The sequence below is a fragment of the Cydia amplana genome, chromosome 5, assembly GCF_948474715.1.
Source record: "Cydia amplana chromosome 5, ilCydAmpl1.1, whole genome shotgun sequence".
Taxonomy (NCBI): domain Eukaryota; kingdom Metazoa; phylum Arthropoda; class Insecta; order Lepidoptera; family Tortricidae; genus Cydia; species Cydia amplana.
In genome coordinates, this window is record NC_086073.1 from 8,566,302 (window position 1) to 8,593,502 (window position 27,201).

Consider the following 27,201-nt stretch of genomic DNA (forward strand, 5'->3'; position numbering starts at 1 on the left):
GACTATAAAAGATCGTATTAGAATCATTAATTGTTACGTATTTACCGTAACTTATTTTTAAAAGTGTTTTTCAATTAAAAGACACATCAAGATTGTTTACCTTATTTCTAATACTAAAAACAAGCAACGAGTTGCACTCCGGGAGTGCCGGCAGAAGTGAAAACTCAATGACATTGGAACCGATAACTACAGAAATATCTACATTTCACCCGAGCTAAGCCGGGTTTTCATCTAGTATATTTATAAAGTACTCACTCATTTTCTTTCGCTATTTTACACAGACCGTCAAGCCATCATCAGTCACAGTCGCAGTCGTGTGAATAAATACACATGTATCCTTTGTATCATTCAAACGCTTTTTTAACGCGCGTTGAAAAAGCTGCCATGCGAATAGGGCCATACGCTTGTTTAAAATTCGAAATTCAAATTTGTAGCGTTAATTGTTTAAAATTTTACCTTGCAGACCTCGCATCTAAATATATTATTTCATCAAGATGTAGCTTTATTGAATTATGTCATTGAGTGGTCCTTACGGTCCTTACGGTCCCGAGTTTATAATTTTTTCCCCACCTCAAAAAGTGCCCAGCGCCGCTAAAGAAGTTTTCACTTCAAAAACGAACTATAGAGTCGGAACAAACTAGTGTTGACATGCGGTAATGTCATCAATTCATCATTGAAAAAATTACGTTTATAATGACACTCCCTCACTTTCTATTCAAGTCGGTGCAAAGTTAGCTTAGTTACCTAGTTAGACGGACTCGGTGTACAGTCAAGAACACGCCTCTATTGTCAAGGCGTTAGCGTGCGTGTTGAGATATTTTTGAGCACTTTGGCCGCTCCGATATATCTGATGGCGACTGTATGTACCTAAATGTATAAAAGGGGCCCACTGATTATCAGTCCGCCGGACGACATCAGCCTGTCAGTTAGAACAAAAAGTTGACAGTTCCGAACAACTAACAGGCTGATATCGTCCGGCGAACTGAAAATCAGTGGGCCCCTTAAGACTGATATGCAGCGTAAGCAGTGTTGCACAGTGTGTTGCATGCATACGCTCGCCGCTCAGTCATCTGAAAGAGGGCGAGTGTGATGTGACATTGGTTCTTTATACAGAGCAATTTTGTGTCACAATGTCAATCAATAAGCAATGTCATTCAATAGGTAATATTTCTGAATTATACGCTCCAAAGTACTCCAAACACGGCTACCACGAGTTGGCATTTGACATTTACGTTAGCGACTGCGTGAACTCGATCGCATTCGAGATAGATACGGCAGTCTATCCCGAAAGCGATCGAGTTACGTAGTCGCTAACGTGAAGCTCCTCACAGACGGAGCGATAATATATCGGCCGATATCGGCAGATACTGACAGATATATCTTAGAGTATCGCTAAGCACCACACACGCCAATGATACCAAAATATATATCGCTCTCTGTCTAGCTCCTACATTGTAAGAGAGACGAAATTACCGAGCGATATATCGCAAGGCATCTGCAGATGCCTTACTTTAAGATAGATATCGCAAGATACCAAAATATATATTACAGCTTCTTGTGTGATGGAATCTGTCAAATAGTACGTAAAAGATATCGGCAGATGCCGTATCATACGGTATCTGCCGATATATTATCGCTCCGTCTGTGATGGGTTTAAACTTCAAGTTCAAGTGTCAACTCGTGGTACGGCTAAAATAGTTCTAAATTAAATATCGTAGATGAAAATTTTTGCGCCCAATTTGTCCATCAATTAGATATACTAGTGACCCGCCCCGGTTAACAAATTATACACTAAACCTTCCTCAAGAATCACTCAATTGATAGGTGAAAACCGCATGAAAACCGTTCAGTAGAAGTTCCAAACAAGAAAATCATGTTTTTCTGAATGTGCCCTGTATGGTGCTGCGCATAACCAGAGTAGGATATTCTAATAGAATAAAATTCTAATAGAATCACGTTAAGCAATGTAAACATAGGCGGCCGATTAAGAATTAAAGGGAAACGCGAGTTGCTCAGGCAACTTGTTGCTTTCTTGGAACGTAAGTTCAATGGGGCGAACATCTTACACGTGCCCTGACCTGAAAACTGCCCTGAAACTTGACCTGAAAAGTCAGTCCTACTGCGGTCATGCGCAGCACCTGCGTAAAGAGGCAATTTTACGAGAAGGAAAACAAAATTATAAGCCTACGTGGCGCTAAAGGTGGGGGTGAATTACTTATGTGATGAATTTCAGCGTTTTCAACACTGAAGAAAATTCTACATGGCTAATAGGTGTATGGTAAGGTAAGTAATAAACTGACTAATAAAAAAGTGCTAAAGGAAAACGCACTTAAGTACAATCTGATTCGATTTGAATTTATTACAGCTTTAAGCTAAATTTAGGACCAGGACAACAAGTTATGACGGGAAATTAACGTCCTAGAGTGCCTCCCTTCTCATTCTTTCTTGATCTAGTTGATCCGCGAGAAAGGGAATTTTTCTAGGACGGTGGAGCCCGGGGGCAACGTTAAGCGATCTTTTGGTGGATACCAAAGATTTCTTACCGGTGCTGCCAATGTCCTGTCAGGGGAATCAGGAAGTACTCATAACGAGGGAGAGAACTCCCGAGTGTCAGCTGGTGGGGGCCCATTGGGCCGTGCGGATTGCCGCGGAATGTCTCTGCCCTGTATAGGACCGCGGACCCCGTAAGCTGTCTAGCTAGGCAGAGGGCCTATAGAGAGGATGGGCGGGGCCACTGCTGACCGCGAGGATAACCACCTTTATGAAAAACCGGGGGTGCAAACGTGGGTTTTCCACCTCTGTCCCGGCGTGGAGGTTGTCATGAGCGACCAACGTGTTGTGGTGTCACTCTGCACGCTACGCTTTAAGATTTGAGGAGTTCCTTCGATTCCTTCACGGATCCCATGTTCAAAACTCGGTCTTGACATAAATGTAGCTTAAAAACCTAACTTGCTTAACAAACATAACGAATTAAGGACAAATCGCCAAACATCAGCAGTTCTACTTCATCAAATGTCACTTTTTTTTTCAAGCATTTACATTTGCTTGATTTGTTCATAAAATCACAAAAATCACTATATTTATGCTTTTAAGATTTGAGGAGTTCCCTCGATTCCTCATGGATCCCATCATCAGAACTGGGTTTTGATAAAAACGGGACCATTCTGGATTCATATAGATACAATCACAAAAAGAATTTAACAAACATTAAAAAAATATATACAACAGATTTATTTATTCAGAATCAGAATCAGAAATTATTTTTCACCTCTGCAGCTCGAACAAGGGTACTTTGCTACTTAAAAACAGTGAGCAAAATCGCATTTTGCTCACTGCGTGAGACAAAATGAGCAAAATGCGATTTTGCTCACTGTTTTTAAGTAGCAAAGTACCCTTGTTCGAGCTGCTGAGGTGAAAACTTAATTGTTGGTATATCTTAAGAAAACATGAGTGAATAGAGGTAAGTGATGAAGAAGGAATACATTTTTCGGGTTCTCTAATATGTTCTCACTGCTGAGGTGAAAAGTTTTGTAAAGATCAAAGTTATTTACATCTCGTGCGCTTTTGAGTCCCTTACTACGCTCAAGATTCTAAATTAGATTCACTCGCTACGCTCGTGAATCTAGTATAGAATCTTTCGCTTGCACGGGGCTCAAAATAAGCACTCGAAGAAATATCAAACTTTGATCTCTTGTTGTACAAATAACTATATTTGCATCGATACAGTATGGGGATGTTACAATATATAGTGTTACAGATCATGTACCTAGCTTGCAGGCAAGCGTGCAAATTCATCATTATAATCATAAGTTTAAATAAATATAAAATGTCAAATTGAAATAATAATAAAAAAATACATAATAGGCATATCACAAAACAATTAATAACTAAATATCACTAAGTAATTTGAATATTGCTGGTATTCGAGATAAGACTTTACGCTGTAAAAACAACGTTCTGAGAGTCAGTTTGTCAAACTGCATTTAAAAGCGTTTCCCTCTAGCAGCTTTAGTTTCTCAGAGAGATTTTTTATCTATAAACGTGAAAGACCTGACTGGCTGACTGGCTTAAATCAACGCACAGCCCAAACCGCTGGGACTAGAAAGTCCAAATTTAGCAAGTAGGTTCCTTATAAGGTCTAGGGGTCCACTAAGAAAGGATTTTTCAAAATTCATTCCCTAAAGAGGTGAAATGGGGGTCCAAAGTTTGTATGGGGAAACAAGATTAGTTAGACTATTTTATTCCAAATTTCACAGGAGTATTCCTAAAGATAAATGAGTAAACACGTATTTCAGGTTTTTTGAAAATTCAACCCCTAAGAGGGGGAAAGTCCCCAATAGGGTTGATATCTCAAAATATCAATATGGGTATCGTTTTCATAGTATTTTGAGACGCTAATTACAAAAATGGCATCAAAATTAAAATACATATAACGTAGCCGAAGTGAATAATCATCCCCCTGGTGGGGGTGCAATGGGGTTGAAATCCCAAAATATCAATATGGGTATCGTTTCCATGGTTTTGTGGGACGCTAATTACAAAAATGGGATCAAAATTAAAATATAACGTAGCCGACGTGAACCCCTGGCCTGGTGGGGAATGCTAATTACGAAGATAGCATAGATTTTGAAATTGAACGGTTGTAACATACACGCTGATTTACAGCCACACGTGATCCAGACTTTTGAGAATGCAATCCCTTAAAGTAAATTTTTTGAGCTACAAAATTAAAAATGTATGAATGTATATATATAAATGCACGTGTCCTGACTGACTGACTGATTCATCAACGCAGAGCCGAAACTACAAAAGCTAGAAAGTTGAAATTCGCACACTAGGTTGCATTTATAAAGTGTACAAGAGATAAGAAGCAATTTTGAAAAATTCAACCCCTAAGGGGGTTAAAAAGGGGATGAAAGGTTGTATGGGGTACAAGTTTTATTTTTAACGTATGAATTTGAAACTTCGTAAAAAGATATATTATTAAAATACAAGAAAACTAATTTCAGTGTTTTCGAAATTTCATCCCCTAAGGTGGTGAAAAAGGGGTTGAAAGTTTGTATAAAAATTTAAAAAAAATTCGAGCGCGGGACTTGAAACTTTGTATAAGTATGGGGATATTATTAGAAGAAAAGTGATTTCAGCGTTTTTGAAATTTCATCCCCTAACAAGGTTAAAAAGGGGTTGAAACTTTGAATTCATTACAAATCCTTTGAAACTTCTTAGAAAGGCATAATAGCCGATTAAAAAAAAAGTAATTGCAACGTTTTAGGAAATTCAACCCCAAAGGGGCTTAAAAAGGGGATGAAAGTTTGACTTGAGGTGCAAATTTTATTTTAAGCTAGGACCTTGAAACTTCGCAAAAAGGTATTAAATTAAAAAAAAACAAGAAAACTAATTTCAGCTTTTTTAAAAATTCATCTCCCGTGGTAGTGAAAAAGGGGTTGAAAGTTTGTACGGAGATGAAATATTTTTGAAAGTGAGGTACATGAATCTTTGTATAAAGTCATATTATTAGATCTCAAGAAAAGTTATCTCAGCGTTTTTAAAAATTCATCCCCGAAAAGGGTTAAAAATGGATTGAAAGATTGTATAGGGTTTTAATTTTATATTAAGCTAGGAATGTGTAACTTCGTAAAAAGTTATAAAAGAGAAGAAAACGGATTTCAGCGTTTTTCAAAATTCATCCTTTAAGGTGGTGAAAAAGTGGTTGAAAATTTATATGGAGGTCAAACATTTTTTTAAGTGCGGGACTTGAATCTTTGTATAATGACATATAATTAGAACACAAGAAAAGTAAATTCAGCGTTATTAAAAATTCATCACTTAAAAGGGTTAAAAGGGGGTTGAAAGTTTGTATAGGGTCAAATTTTATTTAAAGCTATAAGAACTTGAAACTTCGTAAAAAGGTATTTTATTAAAGGAAAAGAAACCTAATTTCAGAGTTTTTGATAATTAATCCCCCGAGGTAGTGAAAAAGGGGTTGAAAGTTTGTATGGAGATCAAATATTTTTGAGAGTGCGGGACTTGAATATTTGTATAAAGCCATATTATTAGAATACAAGAAAAATAATTTCAGCGTTATTAATAATTCATCCCTTAAAAGATTTAAAAAGGGGTTGAAAGTTGGAAGAGGGTTCAAATTTTATTTATAGTTAGAAACTTCAAACTTCGTAAATAGGTAATAGTTAGGTAGTAGGTTTTATTAAATAGTGGACTTGAAAATCTTCTGGGGGTTGAGAGGTTGGATTATATCGAGAACAATTTTATTCAGTTTGGGGCTTGAAACTTCGTGGCCAAGTTGTGAAAGACAAATCTCATGCGTTGTATAATAATTAACAAATGATTAAAAACCGTACCTACTGCTATCTTTTGCTGCATAATGTTCTAAGTTAATGTAGATTATATAACCACCAATATACAAATCCACGCGTACGAAGTCGCGGGCAACAGCTAGTTATATATAATGATGCACATATTAAAAACATTTTTCTTGTATATCATCTTGCGACTACGAGGGTGGTATAAACGGTTCATAACGTTTACTCTGGTTCGCCTTTCAAGAACTTCGCCACGTGTTTTAAAGTACGAGTGATGTGATCTGACAATGTTACATATTTCTCTTAAGTATAGACACGGTAAAGGAAGAATTTTTAGTTTCTCGAAAAGGGTCACGCAGCTTTCGTCCTCCCACGAATTACTGATGACCCTGACACGCTTTTTTTGTATTTTAAAGACTCTGTCCACTTCCACTGCGTTTCCCCACAATATTAAGCCATAACCAAGGACAGATGATACGTATCCATGATAAGCGGTCAATGCTGCTTCAACAGACACAGTGTCTCATAGCCTTTTGAGTGCAAATACAAAAAGACCTATTTTGTCAATGTGTACCTCCCAGTTCAGGTGCTTGTCAACTGTGATTCCCAGAAAATTAAACGAGTCAACCTCATCTACTGCATTATTATTATGGTTAATATTTAATGGTATACTATTTGCGTTATATGATGTAAATTGTATTAATTTAGTTTTAATTATATTTATATATATGAAGATCATTGTTATACATCCAATTAATTATAGCTTGTAATTAATTATTTATGTCATGTTCGAAATTTATTTTACTACAAAAGTTGTATCGTCGGCGTACATAATCGTTTTTTGTGTTGTCGCTTTCGATAAATCATTAATGTACAAAAGAAATAATAGTGGGCCCAATATTTTTTTATATTCTTAGTTTTTTTTTGAACGGTATTATTTATTAAACATAGGTATTGATAACCTCCCCCTTTTGAGATTTGGATGTCGGTTAAAATGTAGCATACTTGAGTAGGTACTCGTAGCAGTCGTAGCGCTTTCGAAATGCATAACAAAAGTTAGTTTAACACTGCGACTGCCTGAGATACTAGTAATTATTGGATAGTGTATAATTATGTGAATTAATTATGTTCACAAGACTATAACTATATCTAAGATGAAATAAATTGCACCTAATGCTAAAAATACGGCTTTATTACTTAAACAAAAAAGATTATGTTCCTAAGCATTTCTAGATAGGTAAATTACATAGTACGGAGAATACAGGTACTACATTACATAGTAGGTTTAGCAATCCTATGCCTTGAGACGTAGTAACTATTTATTAATATGTGCCTTAAGGTGGACTTGAGAGGCTTTAAAAACTTTGTCCTTAAAGCAAAACGGTTTCGTTATGTTCTCATTTTGTTTTGTTGTTCCAAGAAGACGTAACGTAATGGACCCTATAATGGACGTGGAACCGGTAATGGGACATAAAACCACAAATCCTCTAAAATAAGTATGTAAAAGTAGTTTATAAACACTGCCAATATTTTACCATAAATAAGAGTCATAGAGCTGTTTAAGTTTGACTTTTTATTAATTTCGGTTAATTTTTAAGAAATTGGCGCCAACCCAAAAGTTGTCGTGTCACTGGAAAAAATAACCGGCAAGAATTCTTAACAACTTCGCTAAGAGAGGTGAGTTCATATATTAAATTGTAATTAATTATTACTTGGTGTAAACTAGAATGTGTTTTGTTAATTGCATCTACCATGAGATAAGGTATACAACACATTATGTTGTGACTCTAGAGATGTATAAAAAATAGTAGTATTTTACCCAATCCCATTATAGGAGCTGTAAAACTGCATACCTCCTATGATGGGATAATTTACATAATGATGCTTGCCATGGCGTAATTTCATGTTTAAACAATACAGAAGTCTAATGTAGTTACTCGTACGAATTATGTCAGGAGGTCTTCTCGGACTTCGGATAAATTAATATCGTTTTTACAAAATATTATTTAACTTGCCCTGTTAGTTTGTATACAGGGTGGATTTTCTTTTTGGGTCAGTGAGGGTAGCTACCAGATCCCGTGCTGCGACGAGAAAACGGTCTTAGAAAACCTTCCCTCGATTTCAAATTAATGAAGATTGGCTTTTACAGATTTTGGAAAAAACATACAGGGTGCGAGAAAAAGGTAATTTTTGACAATCTTTTTTTTGATGCCAATCGATCCCATTCCTATTGAGGATCAAAAGCTTGTATGGAGCTAAAAAAAATTCCGGCTAGAAAAGCCACAAATCGAGGAAAACTTTTCCCATACAATTTGTATGAAAATCAAAACTTTTATTTTTCACATGCTATTTTTCTATGACAATTGATTCCATTCTTATCTAGTATCAATAGTTTCTTTGGGGTCAACTTACGATAATGTACTAAAAAGCCACAAATTAATAAAAACTTTTTCCATTGACCCCAAAAAAACTATTGATACTGGATAGGAATGGAATCGATTGGCATACAAAAATAGCATGTGAAAAATATAAGTTTTCATTTTCATACAAATTGTATGGGAAATGTTTTCCTCGATTTGTGGCTTTTCTAGCCGGATTTTTTTTTGTTCCATACAAGCTTTTGATCCTCAATAGGAATGGGATCGATTGGCATCAAAAAAAAAGTTTGTCAAAAATTACCTTTTCCTCGCACCCTGTATGTTTTTTCCAAAATCTGTAAAAGCCAATCTTCATTAATTTGAAATCGAGGGAAGGTCTTCTAAGACCGTTTTCTCGTAGCAGCACGGGATCTGGTAGCTGCCCTCACTGACCCAAAAAGAAAATCCATCCTGTATTAGTTAGTGTGGTTCAAATCTTGGAAATGGCATTTGAGCCACTTTCGGATTTCCGATTGAGTTGAAATTTTGGATACGTATGCAAATCGGATGACAATGCAATCGGGTGACAAAAATGACTAATAACTAGTTTTTTGCCAAAAACTTATTCCCTATTCCAATATCTTATACTGATAGGGTATGCCCATTATAGGGGGCCCATTACTGGATCCACGTCCATTACCGGGGTTCCATTACTGGAGCTTTGGTGTCCATGACTGGAGAAAAAAACCATACTTTTAATTTATTAATTATGTGGAAACTAACTGCAGTATCTTTGATACAACACGCCTGAAACATGAAAGAAGGATAGGATATTCATCTTTTAACAAGCTAAGCGGTAGAACTTTTACATGTATCAGGGAAATATCACAAATACTCAAAATTTCCTCTTAAATGTCCCATGACTGGTGCCGTTACTATATAAGAAACAAAGTTTATTTACCTGAGAAATTCGCAATTTTTAAGCGACTGTGTGAATTATTTATTACGCTTGAATCCGTCGAGAAGTCAATGTTTTATGGTAAGTAAATATTTATCTAATGAACCGAATTGGCCTATATGTAGAAGGAAGGGCGGTTCGATGATTCAACTACATACATGATTCCTGATGCATCTCAATCAATTATTCCATGATTCCGGGCTATAGATTGTTGACATGTACTTACGAGTAACTATGTGTTGTAAATATTTACCTACTTACAAACAATTACAGCAGTTCTTGGTTGTGAAGACCGACAGTGGAATTAGCCCCAGTCGCCACGTATCAGACTCCTCCATCTCGAAATAATAGCGCGAGGAGATGTATGTAAATAGATACAGCTCATAGTTAACTGGTAAGTAAATCAATCTGCAGTATAGGTAAACAATATCCTCTAGATCTAGTGCGAGATAATAATACTGCTCTCAGATTACCGATTAATATCCGATATGACATGTACTAGTTGACATTGATAGTACCTACTTACCTACCTAATCGTTTTAATTTTCATCATAAAACCAGGACGAATTAAACCAAAAGGTTTGGTCAAGACGTGGTCACTTAACCGACAGGCAGTACGTATACCTAAAGAGTTGAAAATAATACAAAAAAAAATGGTCAAGTGCGAGTTCTTTTAACTCGCGCACCGAGGGTTCCGTACAAACTTTCAACTTTTGACCTGAAGTATACTAAGAATAATTATGTACAGCGCCATCCGTCGGCAAATCGGCTAACTAATTTGCGCGACCGGTAGCATATATGAAAGTTGGTTTTTCAGGGATAAGTTTTTTTCATGTGAACCGATTTCAACAATTTATATTTTTTTATAAAAGAAAACGTTTTAATTGTAATCTTATAGAAATTTCAAGTGTAATAAACACTCGCAAAGGTGTCAAAATTTCAAATTCAATTCGGAAGAGTTTACAGACAAGAGTTACACATACGCATATGGTCGGTCAGTCGCACCATGAGGGTTAACCTTTTGTACCTTTTTGGTACGGAACCCTAGAAAGGTGTGTCAGGTCAGGATTGTAGTTATTTACAAGGTGTTAGGTAGGTAGGTATTGAATTTCTGGATTAAACATGAACCCTGCATGTAAATATATTTGATAACATTAGGATTAGTGATGTCGGGAAATCCCATGTTTCAATGGATCAATGACCCGACGAAAGTGGGTTGCATTGGAGCAGCCGCTAGCTGGATGAAATAGCCGGAAGGCCTGGCACTGAGATGCATTCTGACTGAGCCATACTTACTGTATATTGTATAATGTACTTATTGGTACATCGGGTCTGAACATCCTACTGTTCAAAATAAATATTTACCCACTCGAGGGATATCGACTTCTATAGATCCTATAGTTGGTCAAACCAATTTGTCAGTCAGTACGAACCAGAAAAACTATACTCATCCTTTTCTTTTGGGTGCTAGTACGAGTGTAAGACAAAGACAGTATGATTCGTCTCTCTGTCTATATTTGAAATGAGACAGTCCTTTGACGAACTATAAGTACTTTTGTTTATTATGTTCTCAGTCGTTTGTTTAGTTTTTTTTTAAGTTTGTACCTGTACATGTCTTTTAACAGTTAAGGTTGACTCCATCCATGTACCCCCTCACAAATAACATACCATAATTAACACAAAGGTATCAACTTGAATTCCTTGATAAGCTTTGATTACTTTTTGTTAGGTATTTTAAATAAATAACTTTTGTCCTTCCCAGAGCCAGAGTATGTAAAGAGATTCATGACCTGGGTGTCCTGAGTTTAGAATCTTCCCAAGACATCAGCAGAAACGCACGTGCTAAATTGTTCTCAATTAGATGTAATAAAAATAATAATGATTCGTGCCATGACTTCCATTGAACCTGTAATGGGCATGTCTGGACAGTAACAGTCAGTTAATTGGTGATGTAGAGCATGCACGAGTCGATAGATAGCTACCCTCTGTTATCACGTGTCGCTATCAGTCGGTACCTATATGTAGATCGATATGAATATTTTGGCCGCTATTAGGCCATGAGGCACTTTCACCGCCGCTACACGCGTTTTCTAGCGAAACACCGAACTCAATTATTAATAGCAGCCTATTTTTGGAGCGGCTTCGGACGCCGATTCGCGCTCGGGCATGTGCGAGGCCCGGGCGAAGTCACTCTCTCACCTGGGCCAGGTGTAGACGCCGGAAACCTCGAATCCAAAGTGCCAAGAGCCAGCGTAGGCACCCTGGCCCTTGGGGCCGGTGCACACGCCATGGCCGTGAGCTTTGCCATCCTCCCAATCTCCACAATAAGTTCCGCCGTCGTCAAAATCGAAGCGGCCGCCGTTGAGGCCACGCTGCGGGGGGTTTCCGCTAGCGGCGGGCGCGGCGTCGGCTAGCTCGCTCGGCTGCATCACGCGAAACCGTGGTGCCGCGGAGGGGAGGGCCTCCCGCGCGCGCCCTCCACCGAGCTCGTGGTATAAATAAACATCAGCTGGGCATGTCGCGCCGCGGCGCGCCGCCGAGTGAACACCGCTCCCGTCCTGCGCGAGGCGGACTGCGCTGCCGACAGCGCGCGCCCGCCCTCCGCCCTCCCGGCCCGCCGCCGCCCGCCTTGCGCACAAACTTGCTCATTGTACGAGTAGGTACTTGCTGCTCAACGTCGTACTTGTACTTACTTACTCCGGTGGTTCACCACAATACGCCACCCTGCCAGCTATCACGCTTTTGTCACCTACTTAACCTTGCCGACTCCTTAGGTACTTACTCCTTACAACTGACCCTATATTGGTAAATACTTAAGTACATGAAAGCTTTCGTGTCGAGATAAAAGCTTCGTTGTAGGGTAAGAACCGGTGCGGCGGTAGTTTTTGACAGCCATAAGTTTAGTATTGAAGAATAAAGACCTTCATTTTAATTTTCAAGGTTACTTTTTTATTTTAAATTATTTCGTGATTACAGCTAATTGTCATTGTTTTCGAACGACCCATACAGGGTGAAATTTGAACCATGAAATTTGAACAAGCCATACTCTGCGTAGTGACTTTATAGGTCATTTGACGACTGGTCTGGCCTAGTGGGTAGTGACCCTGCCTGTTAAGCCGCGGTCCTGGGTTCGAATCCTGGTAAGGGCATTTATTTGTGTGATTAACACAGATATTTGTTCCTGAGTCTTAGGTGTTTTCTATGTATTTATGTATTTGTATATTATATATATCGTTGTCTGAGTACCCACAACACAAGCCATCTTGAGCTTACTGTGGGACTTAGTCAATCTGTGTAAAACAGTCCTATAATTTTTTTTTTTTTTTTTTATTGGTGTTGAACAACTTTTAGTACGGAAATGAAAAAAAATTGATTGTTTCATACATTCCGGCTGATGTGATGCCGCTGATTTGTATATGGGGCAGCCAACATTTTGGCATGATTTTTAGGGTTCCGTAGCCAAATGGCAAAAAACGGAACCCTTATAGATTCGTCATGTCTGTCTGTCTGTCTGTCCGTCTGTCTGTCCGTCCGTATGTCACAGCCACTTTTCTCCGAAACTATAAGAACTATACTGTTGAAACTTGGTAAGTAGATGTATTCTGTGAACCGCATTAAGATTTTCACACAAAAATAGAAAAAAAACAATAAATTTTTGGGGTTCCCCATACTTCGAACTGAAACTCAAAATTTTTTTTTTCATCAAACCCATACGTGTGGGGTATCTATGGATAGGTCTTCAAAAATGATATTGAGGTTCCTAATATCATTTTTTTCTAAACTGAATAGTTTGCGCGAGAGACACTTCCAAAGTGGTAAAATGTGTGTCCCCCCCCCTGTAACTTCTAAAATAAGAGAATGATAAAACTAAAAAAAATATATGATGTACATTACCATGTAAACTTCCACCGAAAATTGGTTTGAACGAGATCTAGTAAGTAGTTTTTTTTATACGTCATAAATCGCCTAAATACGGAACCCTTCATGGGCGAGTCCGACTCGCACTTGGCCGCTTTTTTATCAACTAGTGAGTAGGGCTTCCAATACCGGGATCCCGGTATTTAGGGATCCCGGGATCCCGTCTTTTTAAACGCATTTTTCAATACCGGTATTTTTAAAGGCAATACCGGGATCCCGGTATTTAAAAAAATGAGGGAAATGCGCAGTATAAACCCTTTAAATCCATTATATCCGGCTGTATCAAAACAAAAAGCTTACTAAAGGTCTGACGCATCTAGAGTTAGACCAAGAAAAGTCTGCAACGATTTTGATAGCACGCGCAGTGTAAGTGTTATATTAAACGTCAAACTTCTATATAATTATGACGTACAAATAATACTTGCACTGCGTACTGCGTATGTTATCAAAATCGTTGCAGACTTTACTTGGAGTTAGACTCTAACTCGCATTTTATTATTGAAACAAGATCGTTGCCTAATGCGTCAGATAAATATTCGGTGGTTGGTGGTGGATGAATCCTGAAGTTATGTGAGTAATGAATATGATGATAGTGACATTAACATTAACATAATTAGTTCTTATATAATAATATTATCAAAAAATAAAACGAAAGAGCAAGGATAATAGGCTACATTCCTACTAGTCAAATCAGCTTCTTTTTTAGAACTGTCAAAACGATTTTTTAGTATCTAATACCTTTAAACGAGAAATTCTTGTTTATTTATTGATTTATTTATATATACTTATATATATTTCGGGGATCTCGGAAACGGCTCTAACGATTTCGATGAAATTTGCTATACCGGGGTTTTAGGGGGCGAAAAATCGATCTAGCTAGGTCTTATCTCTGGGAAAACGCGCATTTTCGAGTCTTTATATGTTTTCCGAGCGAAGCTCGGTCACCCAGATATTGGAATTTATATGAAAACAAATATAGTGACGTCACGGTAAACTCACCTACTTTTTATATTTCAATCCGGTTTATTAAATACAAATTGTGTTTAAAAATAGCTGATATCTATGTTTTTCTAATAATTATATGGTGCTTTATTTCGTGCACGATTTGAAATAATTTATTTTAAGTACAGGAAACATCCCTATTGTAATAATGGCAAACCGATTTTGACGGAAATTTGAAAAAATGTTGTCTGGTTGGTTAAGTTGGACTACAAATGTGACTGGTGAGGTGAAGTCAACAAATTGGATAAAATTATTGCCAACCTGGAGTGTGAAATAAAATTATTGCAGATGGCGGCATTGATTGTTTATTGTTGTAATAGCTTTTAGGACATATCTGGTATTCCAGTGAGCCTTTCTAATTCCCCTTTTTAATAAAACTATATATTTTTAAGCGATTCATATCCAATACCGGGATCCCGGGATCCCGGTATTGATGAAGACAGTTTCGGTATTAATACCGGTATTGTGAGAAGTCCGGTATTTGGAAGCCCTACTAGTGAGACTGTAGAATTCCAAAAGAGAGAGACCCAAAAGGTGCCCGGTTGTCCTACAAGGTAATGGTAAAAATTATAAGAACTGGGTGCAAACACCACACGGTTCAATAAATATTTCTCATGGGATGTGTTAGCTCCGAGCGGTGGGTTCGGTTAACTTTCGATATTTAGATTCAACGAATTTAGCAAATCGTTGCTCGCGTGTGCGGCTTTTTGGAAGTGTGGCTCTTCAAGTCAAGTCACTCCAAAGATTAACACTTGAAGCTCCTAGAAAACGGAACATTTGCGACTCTCTGAGATTCCAGGCGAAAATTTTGCCGACCCCTGGGCTAATAAGTCTAATAACAGAATATATAGGTAAAGAAATGATAAGAATGCTTAATTGCTTACGATTCGCTAAATTACCTAAATATATTTAAATATACATATTTTTAGCCAAATTATTTCACAGTAAATAAAGTAAATAAAAACCTAGTAGTCTGAAGTCGCTCCCCTACCCTCATTAAAATGTAAATGCACTAGACAGCCAGTTTCGTGTCACTGGGGTTTTTAGGGTTCCGTAGCCAAATGGCAAAAAACGGAACCCTAATAGATTCGTCATGTCTGTCTGTCTGTCTTTCCGTCTGTCCGTCCGTATGTCACAGCCACTTTTCTCCGAAACTATAAGATTTATACTGTTGAAACTTGATAAGTAGATGTATTCTGTGAACCGCATTAAGATTTTCAGATTTTCACACAAAAATAGAAAAAAAAAACGATAAATTTTGGGGGTTCCCCATACATAGAACTGAAACTCGAAATTTTTTTTTCATCAAACCCATACGTGTGGGGTATCTATGGATAGGTCTTCAAAAATGATATTGAGGTTTCTAATATATTTTTTTCTAAACTAAATAGTTTGCGCGAGAGACACTTCCAAAGTGGTAAAATGTGTGTCCCCCCCCCTGTAACTTCTAAAATAAGAGAATGATAAAACTAAAAAAAAATATATGATGTACATTACCATGCAAACTTCCACCGAAAATTGGTTTGAACGAGATCTTGTAAGTAGTTTTTTTTTTAATACGTCATAAATCCGACTCGCACTTGGCCGCTTTTATTAGTTGGTGAAGTACCTACATTTCCGCATCGCTCCGCCATGGCTCCACCGATAAGGGCAAGGGCTGGCTCCCCTGGGACCAAAACTTCCTGTTCTAAAGTCACGCCATTTGTCCACGAGATGTACCTACTTAAGTTACGCAGCAAAAATGTACCTCGAAAGGTTAGGTACCCAATTATATAATTTTGTAGATTTGGCAGATATTTAAAGGCTCCGTCACACAGGCGCGTTTTGCGAGCGGGGCGTGAGCAGGGCGCGATGAGAGCGGCGCGCGCGGCGCCAGCGCCGCGCCCGCGTCCCGCCCGCATCGCGCCTTGAGGACGCTGGCAGAACGCGCCTGTGTGACGGAGCCTTAACCGTGGTGCTTACCCACGGTTATCACGGTTGTCATTGTCAAATTAAAATTATATGTCTGAAGAGAAGAGAATAGAGAGATCTGCGAACTCGACTCCACAGTCGCGTTCGCGCCTTCGCGCCGCGATTCGCGCACGAGTGTGGAGTGGGCTTAACACATTACCACATTAACACGCTCCCATGAATCCAGTATTTTAACTGGATAAGGCATGATGGGTGGGGGAAATGACCGAACGGGATAGTCTTATGTATCTTTCAGTAGGACTAGCAGCGAAAGCACTATTATTGTTTGTCCTTGTCACAGTCTCACATTTTTTTTTCCCCACCATAAATTAGTATAGGTTATGGTCTGGCAACAAATAAATTCGATCAATCATAGTGTCGCATTGCCTATGTTTTGTCCCTCACGGAGACACGCGTATGCCACTTCTATAGGATCCTACCGATGCGGTGCGGTAGTGTGTTATAACTTTAATAAGTGAGCGAGAAAGTGACATGCTGACAGTGTGAAGGTCGCGGTCCGGTACGCCTGTCTGTTAAAGCTTTTACATTTAAATTTTTTCTGTTGGAGACTTTCTGCAACTTGTTGCTTAATAAATTTAATAATATAGCTGGTCAACCAAATCTTGTCAGTAAAAAAAGGCGCGAAATTCAATTTTTCTATAGGACGATATCCCTTCGCGCCTACATTTTTCAAATTTGCCGCCTTTTTCTACTGTTAAGATCTGGTTGACCAAGTATAGCGACAGGAATATAACATATATCTTTCTCTGTCCCTCGCAGAAGAAAGAGTCGAAATGGAGTCTACGACAGATAGCCATCGCATAGATCTAGTAACCCCTTTATTATTATCCGAACGTGTCATTCCCAGCTTCCCACCATTCAAATACAAGGTATTGGTCGATTTTTTAAAGCAGAAAAGTTTAGGTGATTACTGATGATGAGATGATGATGATGATGATGATGATGGTTAGGAGATGAGAAAAAGTTTGAACGCCGATCAAATCCTATTGCCACTCTACAAAACCATTTTATCTGGGGTAATATCCGAACGACACAACATCGCTTGTCAAGTATCTGTCATTTGCATTGTGCAGTTTGTGGACTTTGTGGATTGCTATTTACAATTTACATTTCGATTCTACTGTGTCTAGTACCAGCATAGGAATACGATTTGTTTATTTATTGGTTGATCTATTCAACTATTACCCCTTTTATCATCGATATAATGTTATCTAACCATTATTCCTCGTAATCAGCGCTTTTATGTCGTGAGTAAAGCAGATGCGCCTCTAGAATATTTACGTGGTGTTGTCGATAATGTGACTGTAATGTTTTATCAATGCGCGGTGTATTATTACATTTAGTTATTTATTAGTGACTCAGAGCTTTGTCTCGTTGATATTATAACACAGTGCAAAAACTGGGCCGCATATCTGGTAAGAATGATACTTTATACAATCGTAAATATTGATTTTTCGAATTTAGGCTCATAATTTAATGTGATATTTTTCTATAGCACGATGGAGAATCCCGGAGCCAGTGGCAGTAACAGGACAACTCTGTCCACTTCCTCATGGTGTCATCCTGCCAACAGGGTTCATCGCTTCTTTGCACTGTTGTTAATGTGCTTCCTTTGTTTTGGTAATTTTTTCCTATTGTTTTTGCAATAACTTTCATGTTTAATATATTGATAAATACAAATTTACGACATGATAAATGAAAAAATAACATAATGAAAAATATTATTATGTGATAAAGGTCACTTGTTGAAATTCTGACCTTAACTTTTTTAGATAGGTAAACTTAGAAATAATAATTGAAACGGCATATTTGCAGGTTCCTACTTCTGCTATGACACCCCCGGGGCCCTGGCGGACAATTTCAAACAAGACTTGCACTTGAACACATCCCAGTTTGCCTTAGTGTACTCAATTTATTCCTGGCCAAATGTGATATTATGTTTCATAGGGGGATATCTTGTAGATAGGTATGTGTACCTTGTTTTTAATGATGACTCATGTTGCTACTGTGATAAATATATCCATCTCTGCATTATGTTGACCTGTGGACATCTGTGACCTACTTTGCAATTTTACTGCATGCAACCCAAACATACAATAAAATAATTTGTGTGTGTTTTTATTACACTATGAATACACTTAATTTTACTAACAGCAAAAATTTATTTAAATAGGGTATTTTAACCCTTATTACCCGTATAACCGTATTAAGAGACAAAGGGATACATACGGCACTTCAAACATGTGTTCTATTTTTGATCAGTTACATTTGTTTGTCATTTCTGCACAGTCAGCCTGGTAAAGGGTTAAATAATGGTAATACAAACTTACATGTATACAGTGTTGGCCGAAACGTTAATGCAATTGAAAATGTTGGCCATTAACCATTATAAATTGAACCGTAAACTGTAATCGTCCGTTACGGTTTAAGGTTCAATTTATAATGGTTAATGGCCAACATTTTCAATTGCATTAACGTTTCGGCCAACACTGCATGTATATTATGTTACAGGTACTTTGGTGTGAGATTGGGGACAATTATTTACATGATTATTGTCTTGATTGGAGCTGTAATTTTCGCAGCAGGTGCATACATAAATGCATTCTGGTTGATCATACTCGGAAGATTTATTTTTGGGTAAGTGATTGTATAAGAAATATTATAGTTGGCAAATAACTCGAAATGCTTGTAGTGTTACAGGTCTACCCCCATGTTCATAGACATAACCTCTATTAAATTTTGTTTCTTTCTAACAAACAGAAATGTCAAAATGATGAATAGGGACAAACAATTATCAATGGTTTGTTAGCCAACCAAATACTCGGTTTGGTATTCGCTGAAGTGTATATTCGTATCAGGGATGTTGCGGATGCAGATTTTTTGACATCCGCGGATGCGGATATTTAAAGCCTCACATCCGCGGATGCGGATATTTAAAGCCTCAAATCCGCGGATGCGGATGCGGATGTCAAGATTTGGTACTTAAAAAACGTCAAATATTTCATTCTTAGTAATTTTTATTTAAAAAAACGAAACGTTTAGTATTTGAGCAAGAATATAGGTGCGCTTTATTTAATAAACAGTAACTTGGTCGACATTTCGGGATCTAGAAGATTTCGTTATTATATAATGACGAAATTACCTAGCCTTACGCCGCCGCTAAGACGTTCCTGTTACCGACTTGGTCGACATCCGCATCCGCATGAGCTCCGCATCGATTTTATGCGGATGCGGATGCAGAGGCGGATGTTGAAAATAATGCGGATGCGAATATTCGCAACATCCCTGATTCGTATTTGGCAAAGTCCATATCAGGGATGTTGCGGATGCCGATTTTTTGACATCCGCGGATGCGGATGCGGATTTTTAAAGGCTCGCATCCGCGGATGCGGATGCGGATGCGGATGTCAAGATAGGTACATTAAAAACGTCAAATATTACATTTTAGTATTTTTTATCTCAAAAAACCGGCCAAGTGCGAGTCGGACTCACGTTCCAAGGGTTCCATACATTAAGTCCCACTCACGCTTGACTGCTAATTTCTAATAAGTTTTTTGGCTAATGGCTAAATTACCTAGCAGTCTAGCACTTACGCCGATGCTAAGACGTTCCTGTACCGACCTGTTCCACATCCGCATCCGCATTAAATCCGCAACGATTTTATGCGGATGCGGATGCAGATGCCGATGTTGAAAATAATGCGGAAGTTCCGCGGTTGCGGATATTCGCAACATCCCTGGTCCATATTCGGCCCATCTCTATTCAGATATATTCAACTGTGAATGCAAGTCACTGATGATCTCATATTGTAACATATATCAGTTATATTATTACATGATACTCGGTCTTACATGATTTATAAACATTGCATAAACTAATGTTTCTTATCAGTCTAACCCTTAGTGGTGTTGATAACAAACTTTATTAGGATTTTAATCTGGAAATATACTGGTGTTTATTTATTAAATCCAATGCATACTTTGAATAATTTTACGGTTTAGACTCACTTGTTTTAAAGTCACTCGCGCGACATGTTTCGGAGAGCCTAGGTCTCCTGTCTCGAGCACTAACACGCGATACACGGCCATCGTGAACGCTGCTCGCACTGTTAGTGCTTGAGAAAGGAGACCTAGGCTCTCTGAAACATGTCGCGCGAGTGACTTAAAACAATCACTTGTCTAAACCATAAAATTATTCAATGTTAGTATGTCTCACAACAGTTTAAATTCGACCAATGCATACTGGTCAACAGTGCCAACACTAATTGATTATATGTAAAGTGTGATTAGCATCATATGACTTAGATTTAGGTTTATAGGATGGTTAATTTTATTCTATCATACAATGTCATAACATGACATAGTAATACAGGCTATAAAGGCTATGAATAGCCTTTATAGGTCACTACCATATCATATTCAAATCATAACACCTTCCTAATACCATTTTAAAAAGATTTCGACTCAATCTCAAGAATTTACTTATGTACTAGTTTTTGACAACACAGATAAATAATGAAATTCAAGAAAATCTTAATTAATATGTATAAAATGTACCCAATTTTAAAGATTTCCTGTTACCTAAGTACCTACTATTATTTGTTCTTATAACCTCGCTCGGAAAACATATAATAACTCGAAAATGCGCGTTTTCCCAGAGATAATACCTAGCTAGATCGATTTCTTACCCCCGAAAACCCCCATATAGTAAATTTCATCGAAATCGTTAGAGCCGTTTCCGAGATCCCCGAAATATATATATATATGGGTGTGTAATGCTTAATATAATTATAAAAAAACTATCATACATTTGCTATAATTCGTTCGTGTTCGTTGTTTATATATATATATATATATATATATATATATATATATATATATATATATATATATATATATATATAAATAAACAAAAATTGCTCGTTTAAAGGTAGATAGATTAAGTATTGTTATGTATTTTCAGAATCGGCGGAGAGTCCCTGCAGGTGGTGGTGAATAACTATGTCGTCCTCTGGTTCAAAGGCAAAGAGCTGAACATGGTGTTCGGCCTGCAGTTGTCCTTCTCCCGGTTCGGCAGCACTGTCAACTTCTGGATCATGGGGCCCATCTATAAGTGGGTGTCCACTTATTTTGTGGGATATGAAAGACTTGGAGTGGCATTGTTTATTGGTAAGTCTGCTTTTGTTTAATATTATAACTAGACTGATAAATACCTATAATAAGACGAGGTAAACAAAATCAAATCCACTATTATTTGAGTACTAAAAGCTACATTCTTAACTTACCATTGTTAGACCTAATGTGATATAAAAGAAACAAGGTACATCTACGAATAGGGTACTTTCCTACTTAACTAGTCAAATCAGTTTCTTTTTTGGAAGTGTCCACTATGAAATTTATATATGAAACCAGCACAAGTGACGTCACTTATTTGTTTAATTCTATCCGATTTATTAAATATACTTGGTCAACCAGATCTTGACAGTAGAAAAAGGCGGCAAATTTGAAAAATGTAGGCGCGAAGGGATATCGTCCCATAGAAAATTTGAATTTCGCGCCTTTTTTTACTGGCAAGATTTGGTTGACCAGCTATAGAAATTGTGTCAATAAAACTACTACATATCTACGTTTTTCTAATAATTATCTGGTGCTTTATTTCGTGCATTGTGTAAATAGTTGTAGATGCATTTGTTTACTATAATTTCAGCTGCCCTCACCTGTTTCATCTCACTCATATGTGGTCTGATTCTTGGCTGGATGGATCACAGAGCCGAAAAGATCCTAGGCAGGCTGGAAGAGTCCGAAAACAGTGAACCATTCCACCTGAGTGACATAATACACTTCAAATCAGTATTTTGGCTAGTTTCTGTGATATGTGTGGCATACTATTTGGCCATCTTTCCGTTTATAGCTCTAGGGAAGTAAGTATTCAATTTCAAACAATACAATTTTTTAAATTAGAGCAAGAATTCACCGCTCCGGGCAAGGCTCGAACTCGCGACCCTTTGGAACACTGGTTCAGTCACTTCTTGCCAATTAAAAAATTTGAACATTCGCGTGCATTCACGATCTTTAACGGCATTCAATATTTTTAAAGAATTCAATATTTATAAACAAATTGCTGTGACAATTAGCTGCCTTTATAAAGCACAGAGCATATAATTATTTCCCACATGATTTTGAGGTTTGTATCGAAGTGATAGGGTTCTATTTTGCATAACCTTATGCCTTATAAAGGGTTAAATGTATTTACTATTCATAAGTACTTGTTACTAAGCCTACATGAATAACGAATATTTGAATCTTGAAAAAAAAAAAGTTCGTCATTCGTTTGTCTATTTGTCTCTATAGCACGAAAATGCAAAAGTGATAGAGAGACGGTAGACCCTCTTCTGTTTGCTTTAGATACAAATTTGTTTTTTGAAATCGCCATATCAGGTAAAGCAACCGAAATAACGATTGTCTGTTCTGTTTCAGACTATTTTTTGAACGAAAATTTGACTTTTTACCTCAAGCAGCAAACACTGCCAACTCCATGGTGTACTTACTGTCAGCAGCTCTAAGTCCATTTTTCGGCGTGCTCATCGACAAAACCGGCCGTAATGTGATGTGGGTCATCATAAGTCACGTCTCTACGATAGGAGCACACTGCTTGCTGGCATTCACGTTCTTCAACCCGTATATCGGAGTGGTACGTAGTATATCAATATAAAGAAAATATACTTATATACTTAAACACATCCAACTTGTCAGTGGAAAACGCACGATATTTAAAGGGGAAGACCAAGGGGATTCTAGCCTTGAAATTTGGTAAAACGATATCTTATAATAAGACAAATAAACGCACCTAAGAAAGGTATACACTTCAGCCAGGGGCAGTTTCACTATAGCATTGCGGCTAGACCCTTTTCCATGGGAGGTCCATCACTCAACGATTCTACTTTTTTTCTTTTCCTACTGACAAGGTCCAACTAATGCACTAACCAATTATGTTACCAAAGTGACATATGCATAGCCTCTTGCCGCCCGCCGCCGTCAAACCTTGCAAAGCAAAATTAAATTTTATTTCGTCAACACAAAGTTCAAATTAGAATGGAACAGGAGATCTTTTTATAGGTCTCTGGGCGGCTAGAGGATAGACAATTATTTGAATTATAAATTTTCAGGTGTTGTTGGGAATTTCCTATTCACTATTAGCAGCTGGATTGTGGCCTCTGGTGGCACTTATTGTACCTGAGAATCAGTTGGGAACGGCATACGGAATGTAAGTATCCTATCATATATTTTGAAGTAGGTACGTAAATATATGAAGAAATATTTTTACCATTACAAGTTCAGTGGCACATTTTAAATATTGAGATCGGATTACTTTCTATGGGCGAATGTACCCTACATGTCAGCAATGTAATCGCCGTCTATTACATTTCTGTATACTTAAACATGACTTTTTTTTTTAATTATAAATTTTCTTATATTATGCATATTCGTACCTGATAGAATAATTACGATAGACACGACTTTATCTTGTAGGGTGGCCCGATTTAACAATTGAGGAACAACATCAAAACTTCCTATTTCTACTAAAACTTTGAATATTTTTTGCAGTTGTCAAGCCGTCCAGAACTTGGGATTGGCTACTGTAATTCTATTGGCTGGAGTTATTGTTGACAAATACGGATATTTGATGCTGGAGATGTTCTTCTTGGCTTGTCTCTTTGGTAAGATAATGCTTCGTGTGAAAGATGAAGTAAAGGCCAGGTCACGCCGGCTGCGTATGTACCACATTCATGCGCAACTCCATTTTGTAGGAGTTACAGATGGTGACACGCTGCATACGCATCCTGTATGCACTGGCCTTAACCCTTAAATGCATAGTGATGCATTTATACACACAACATAAACATCAAATGTTATGCATTATTAAACAAATTCTATTTGTTCTTGTATATTATTTCAATAGTAAAACTAATAAATTTTCCGAATTATTACATAAATTTACGCAGTATTTTAATGTAACTTTTATACATTTGTTTATAGACGAAATGTCGGAAAACTTGGAAAAACCTGGAAGTTGATGATTTTTAGTATGTGATTTTGGGCAGATTTTTCGGGGTTTGTAATTATTTTATATTTACAAATTTTATCATAGGAACATCACAAATAGTGTACCTTTCTGTTGGCAGTTAAGATTTTTCCTATACCCCTTACTAATAGCTATATATTTCCAAAAATATGATTTAGACTATGCAACTTTTAACACTGATTTCCCAGTGAAAATCGATGATATATATTTTTTTACTATTTTTCCTAGAAACGGCAAACAATTATGTGATATATATATTAATTTCGGGCAAAACGAAAAAATCATGTATTTAAGGGTTAAATTTTATAGTGTCGCACACTTATTGCGTAAGAGGTACGTTTTACTATGTACTTATATGAAGATGCTTTCATATAATTCGTAAACCACGGCCAAATTATAGGAAACAGTTGGTAGTTAGGTTCCTAACGCGATAGATTCTGCTCTCAATTCTAAGTATACTGTGCTTGGTTTGGGACTTCTGAGGCGCCAACTTTAGGTGCCGTAGGGCGTCGGTACTCCGATAGACGCATTACTCAACTATAACGACGAGTTTGTGCTTTATTGCCAATGGTAGTTTAACTAACATAGGATTAAGGGAATGTACACTAACACCAAGGACTTGGTCTAAAATAATCTATTTTATTGACTAGCAGCTCTTCCTAGGGTTTGCTCTGTTCAGGCACTGGCATTGCCTCAGGTCTTGTAGACATTTGTTCGATCTTAATACCGGGCGCATCGAGTTTGCTCGCGCGGCAGCCCGGTATCCATTGCGCGCGGCTGCCGCGCGAGCCATTGTTCGATGGTTTGCCGCGCGATATGGAGACGGGGCTTTATACCTTTAAACGAGCAATTCTTGTATATTCATATATATCAGGAATCTCGGAAAAGCTATTTGCTAAATGAGGGTTTTCGGGGGCGAAAAATCGATGTGCCTAGTCTTATCTCTGGGAAAACGCGCATTTTTGAGTTTTTATATGTCCCCAGATATTACTTTTGTAATACAGCATAATAAAATTATTCTTTTGTTTCAGTTTCCTTGATTGCTGCTGTACTCGTTTATATCGTCGACTCGGCCAATAATGGCATACTGAACCTATCTCCTAGTGTTAGGGAATCCATCAAACCGTAAGTATCAAGTACCTTTAAGTTTCTTTTCTGATGCACCTGTAACTATGTACCTACTTATACAAACATGCAGGTTTAGGGGAGAAGAGAATCATTTAAATTCGGTAATGACAGAATGACGGCGATTACCTAAAAAATGAAGAGTAACACGAACCCGCCGCTAAAATATCGCTCCCATAAAATAGACTTTTTAACGCTCTAAGATTGTCGTACAAAGAAAAGAGAGTTAATAGGTAGATGTTTTGTATTTAAAACTTCTTACACTCTTCCTGTGTATTACGATTTCTAGTAACAAAAACTAGTACCAGACATCAGTATATGTTACTTGAATGTACATGTCAAAATTCAAGTTATTTCAGAACTTGATTTTTTTTATTTATGTATACTCGCGGCGGCTAGTTTATGAGATACACTACAAAAAGGCTCCTATATTTGTTTTAGGACGAGACCAATAGATGAAACTGCAAATTTATTGGATAGTGAAGAATACACAGACCAAGAGGAGACAGACTCGAGGCCCCCAGAATGGAATGATGACCAGGCACCTGCGCCTCAAGACATTGCCCAAGTTCAGTCGGACAGGATCCGGAGCAGATACCTTGCACAAATATTACCAAACTCTAACATTCCCGATAGACAATAACATGACAAACATTTTATTTTTGTAAATAGATGTATTTTAATTATTGATAAAATGATGTAATCTCACAAACAGTTGTCAATCATAACAAATTATTAATGTATATTTTAGTAAGACTACAGTATAGGTATTATAACAATAAAACATTAAAATATTAAGTGTGAACTTCTTCCTCAACTACTCTAATTTGTGTCAACATTTATCACAATTATTTATAGGCACAATTTAAATATTATAGTTCATTTTTTTAGCATTACAAATAAGGTAAACAATCTTGATGTGTCTTTTAATGGAAAAACACATTTTAAAAATAAGTTACGGCAAATATGTAACAATTATGAATCTAATACGATCATTTATATTCTTCTGCTTTCATAAGTAATAGTTTTTTCACCTCAGCAGCTCGAACAAGGGTACTTTGCTACTTAAAAACAGTGAGCAAAATCGCATTTTGCTCACTAAGTGAGACAAAATGAGCAAAATGCGATTTTGCTCACTGTTTTTAAGTAGCAAAGTACCCTTGTTCGAGCTGCTGAGGTGAAAACTTAGTTGTTGGTATATCTTAAGAAAACATGAGTGAATAGAGGTAAGTGATGAAGAAGGAATACATTTTTCGGGTTCTCTAATATGTTCTCACTGCTGAGGTGAAAAGTTTTGTGAACTACACAAGATCAAAGTTATTTACATCTTGTGCGCTTTTGAGTCCCTTACTACGCTCAAGATTCTAAATTAGTAAACTAGTATAGAATCTTTCGCTTGCACGGGACTCAATATAAGCACTCGAAGAAATATCAAACCTTGATCTCTTGTTGTACAAATAACTATTGA

At 37.3% G+C, this 27,201-nt stretch overlaps 2 protein-coding genes across 3 annotated transcripts in view; one reads left to right on the forward strand and one right to left on the reverse strand.

Moving 5' to 3' along the window:
* The window catches only part of LOC134647966 (junctophilin-1), a 55,801-nt gene extending 43,518 nt beyond the window's left edge, over nucleotides 1-12,283 (reverse strand). For both annotated transcript variants that reach the window (XM_063502378.1, XM_063502377.1), the window contains exon 1: nucleotides 11,835-12,283. In XM_063502378.1, the coding sequence (XP_063358448.1) occupies nucleotides 11,835-12,064 (230 nt within the window). In that variant the 5' untranslated portion in view covers nucleotides 12,065-12,283. The remainder of the gene's footprint in view (nucleotides 1-11,834) is intronic.
* Nucleotides 12,284-17,654: 5,371 nt separating this feature from the next.
* LOC134647976 (major facilitator superfamily domain-containing protein 1-like) lies at nucleotides 17,655-26,538 on the forward strand. Its single transcript, XM_063502396.1, has 11 exons — nucleotides 17,655-17,941; nucleotides 18,022-18,146; nucleotides 18,342-18,492; nucleotides 19,038-19,163; nucleotides 21,489-21,694; nucleotides 22,233-22,446; nucleotides 23,003-23,216; nucleotides 23,692-23,789; nucleotides 24,131-24,243; nucleotides 25,640-25,733; nucleotides 26,175-26,538. The coding sequence occupies exons 2-11, from the start codon at nucleotides 18,026-18,028 to the stop codon at nucleotides 26,374-26,376; spliced, it is 1,539 nt and encodes a 512-aa protein (XP_063358466.1). The 5' UTR covers nucleotides 17,655-17,941; nucleotides 18,022-18,025; the 3' UTR covers nucleotides 26,377-26,538.
* Nucleotides 26,539-27,201: the final 663 nt, after the last annotated feature.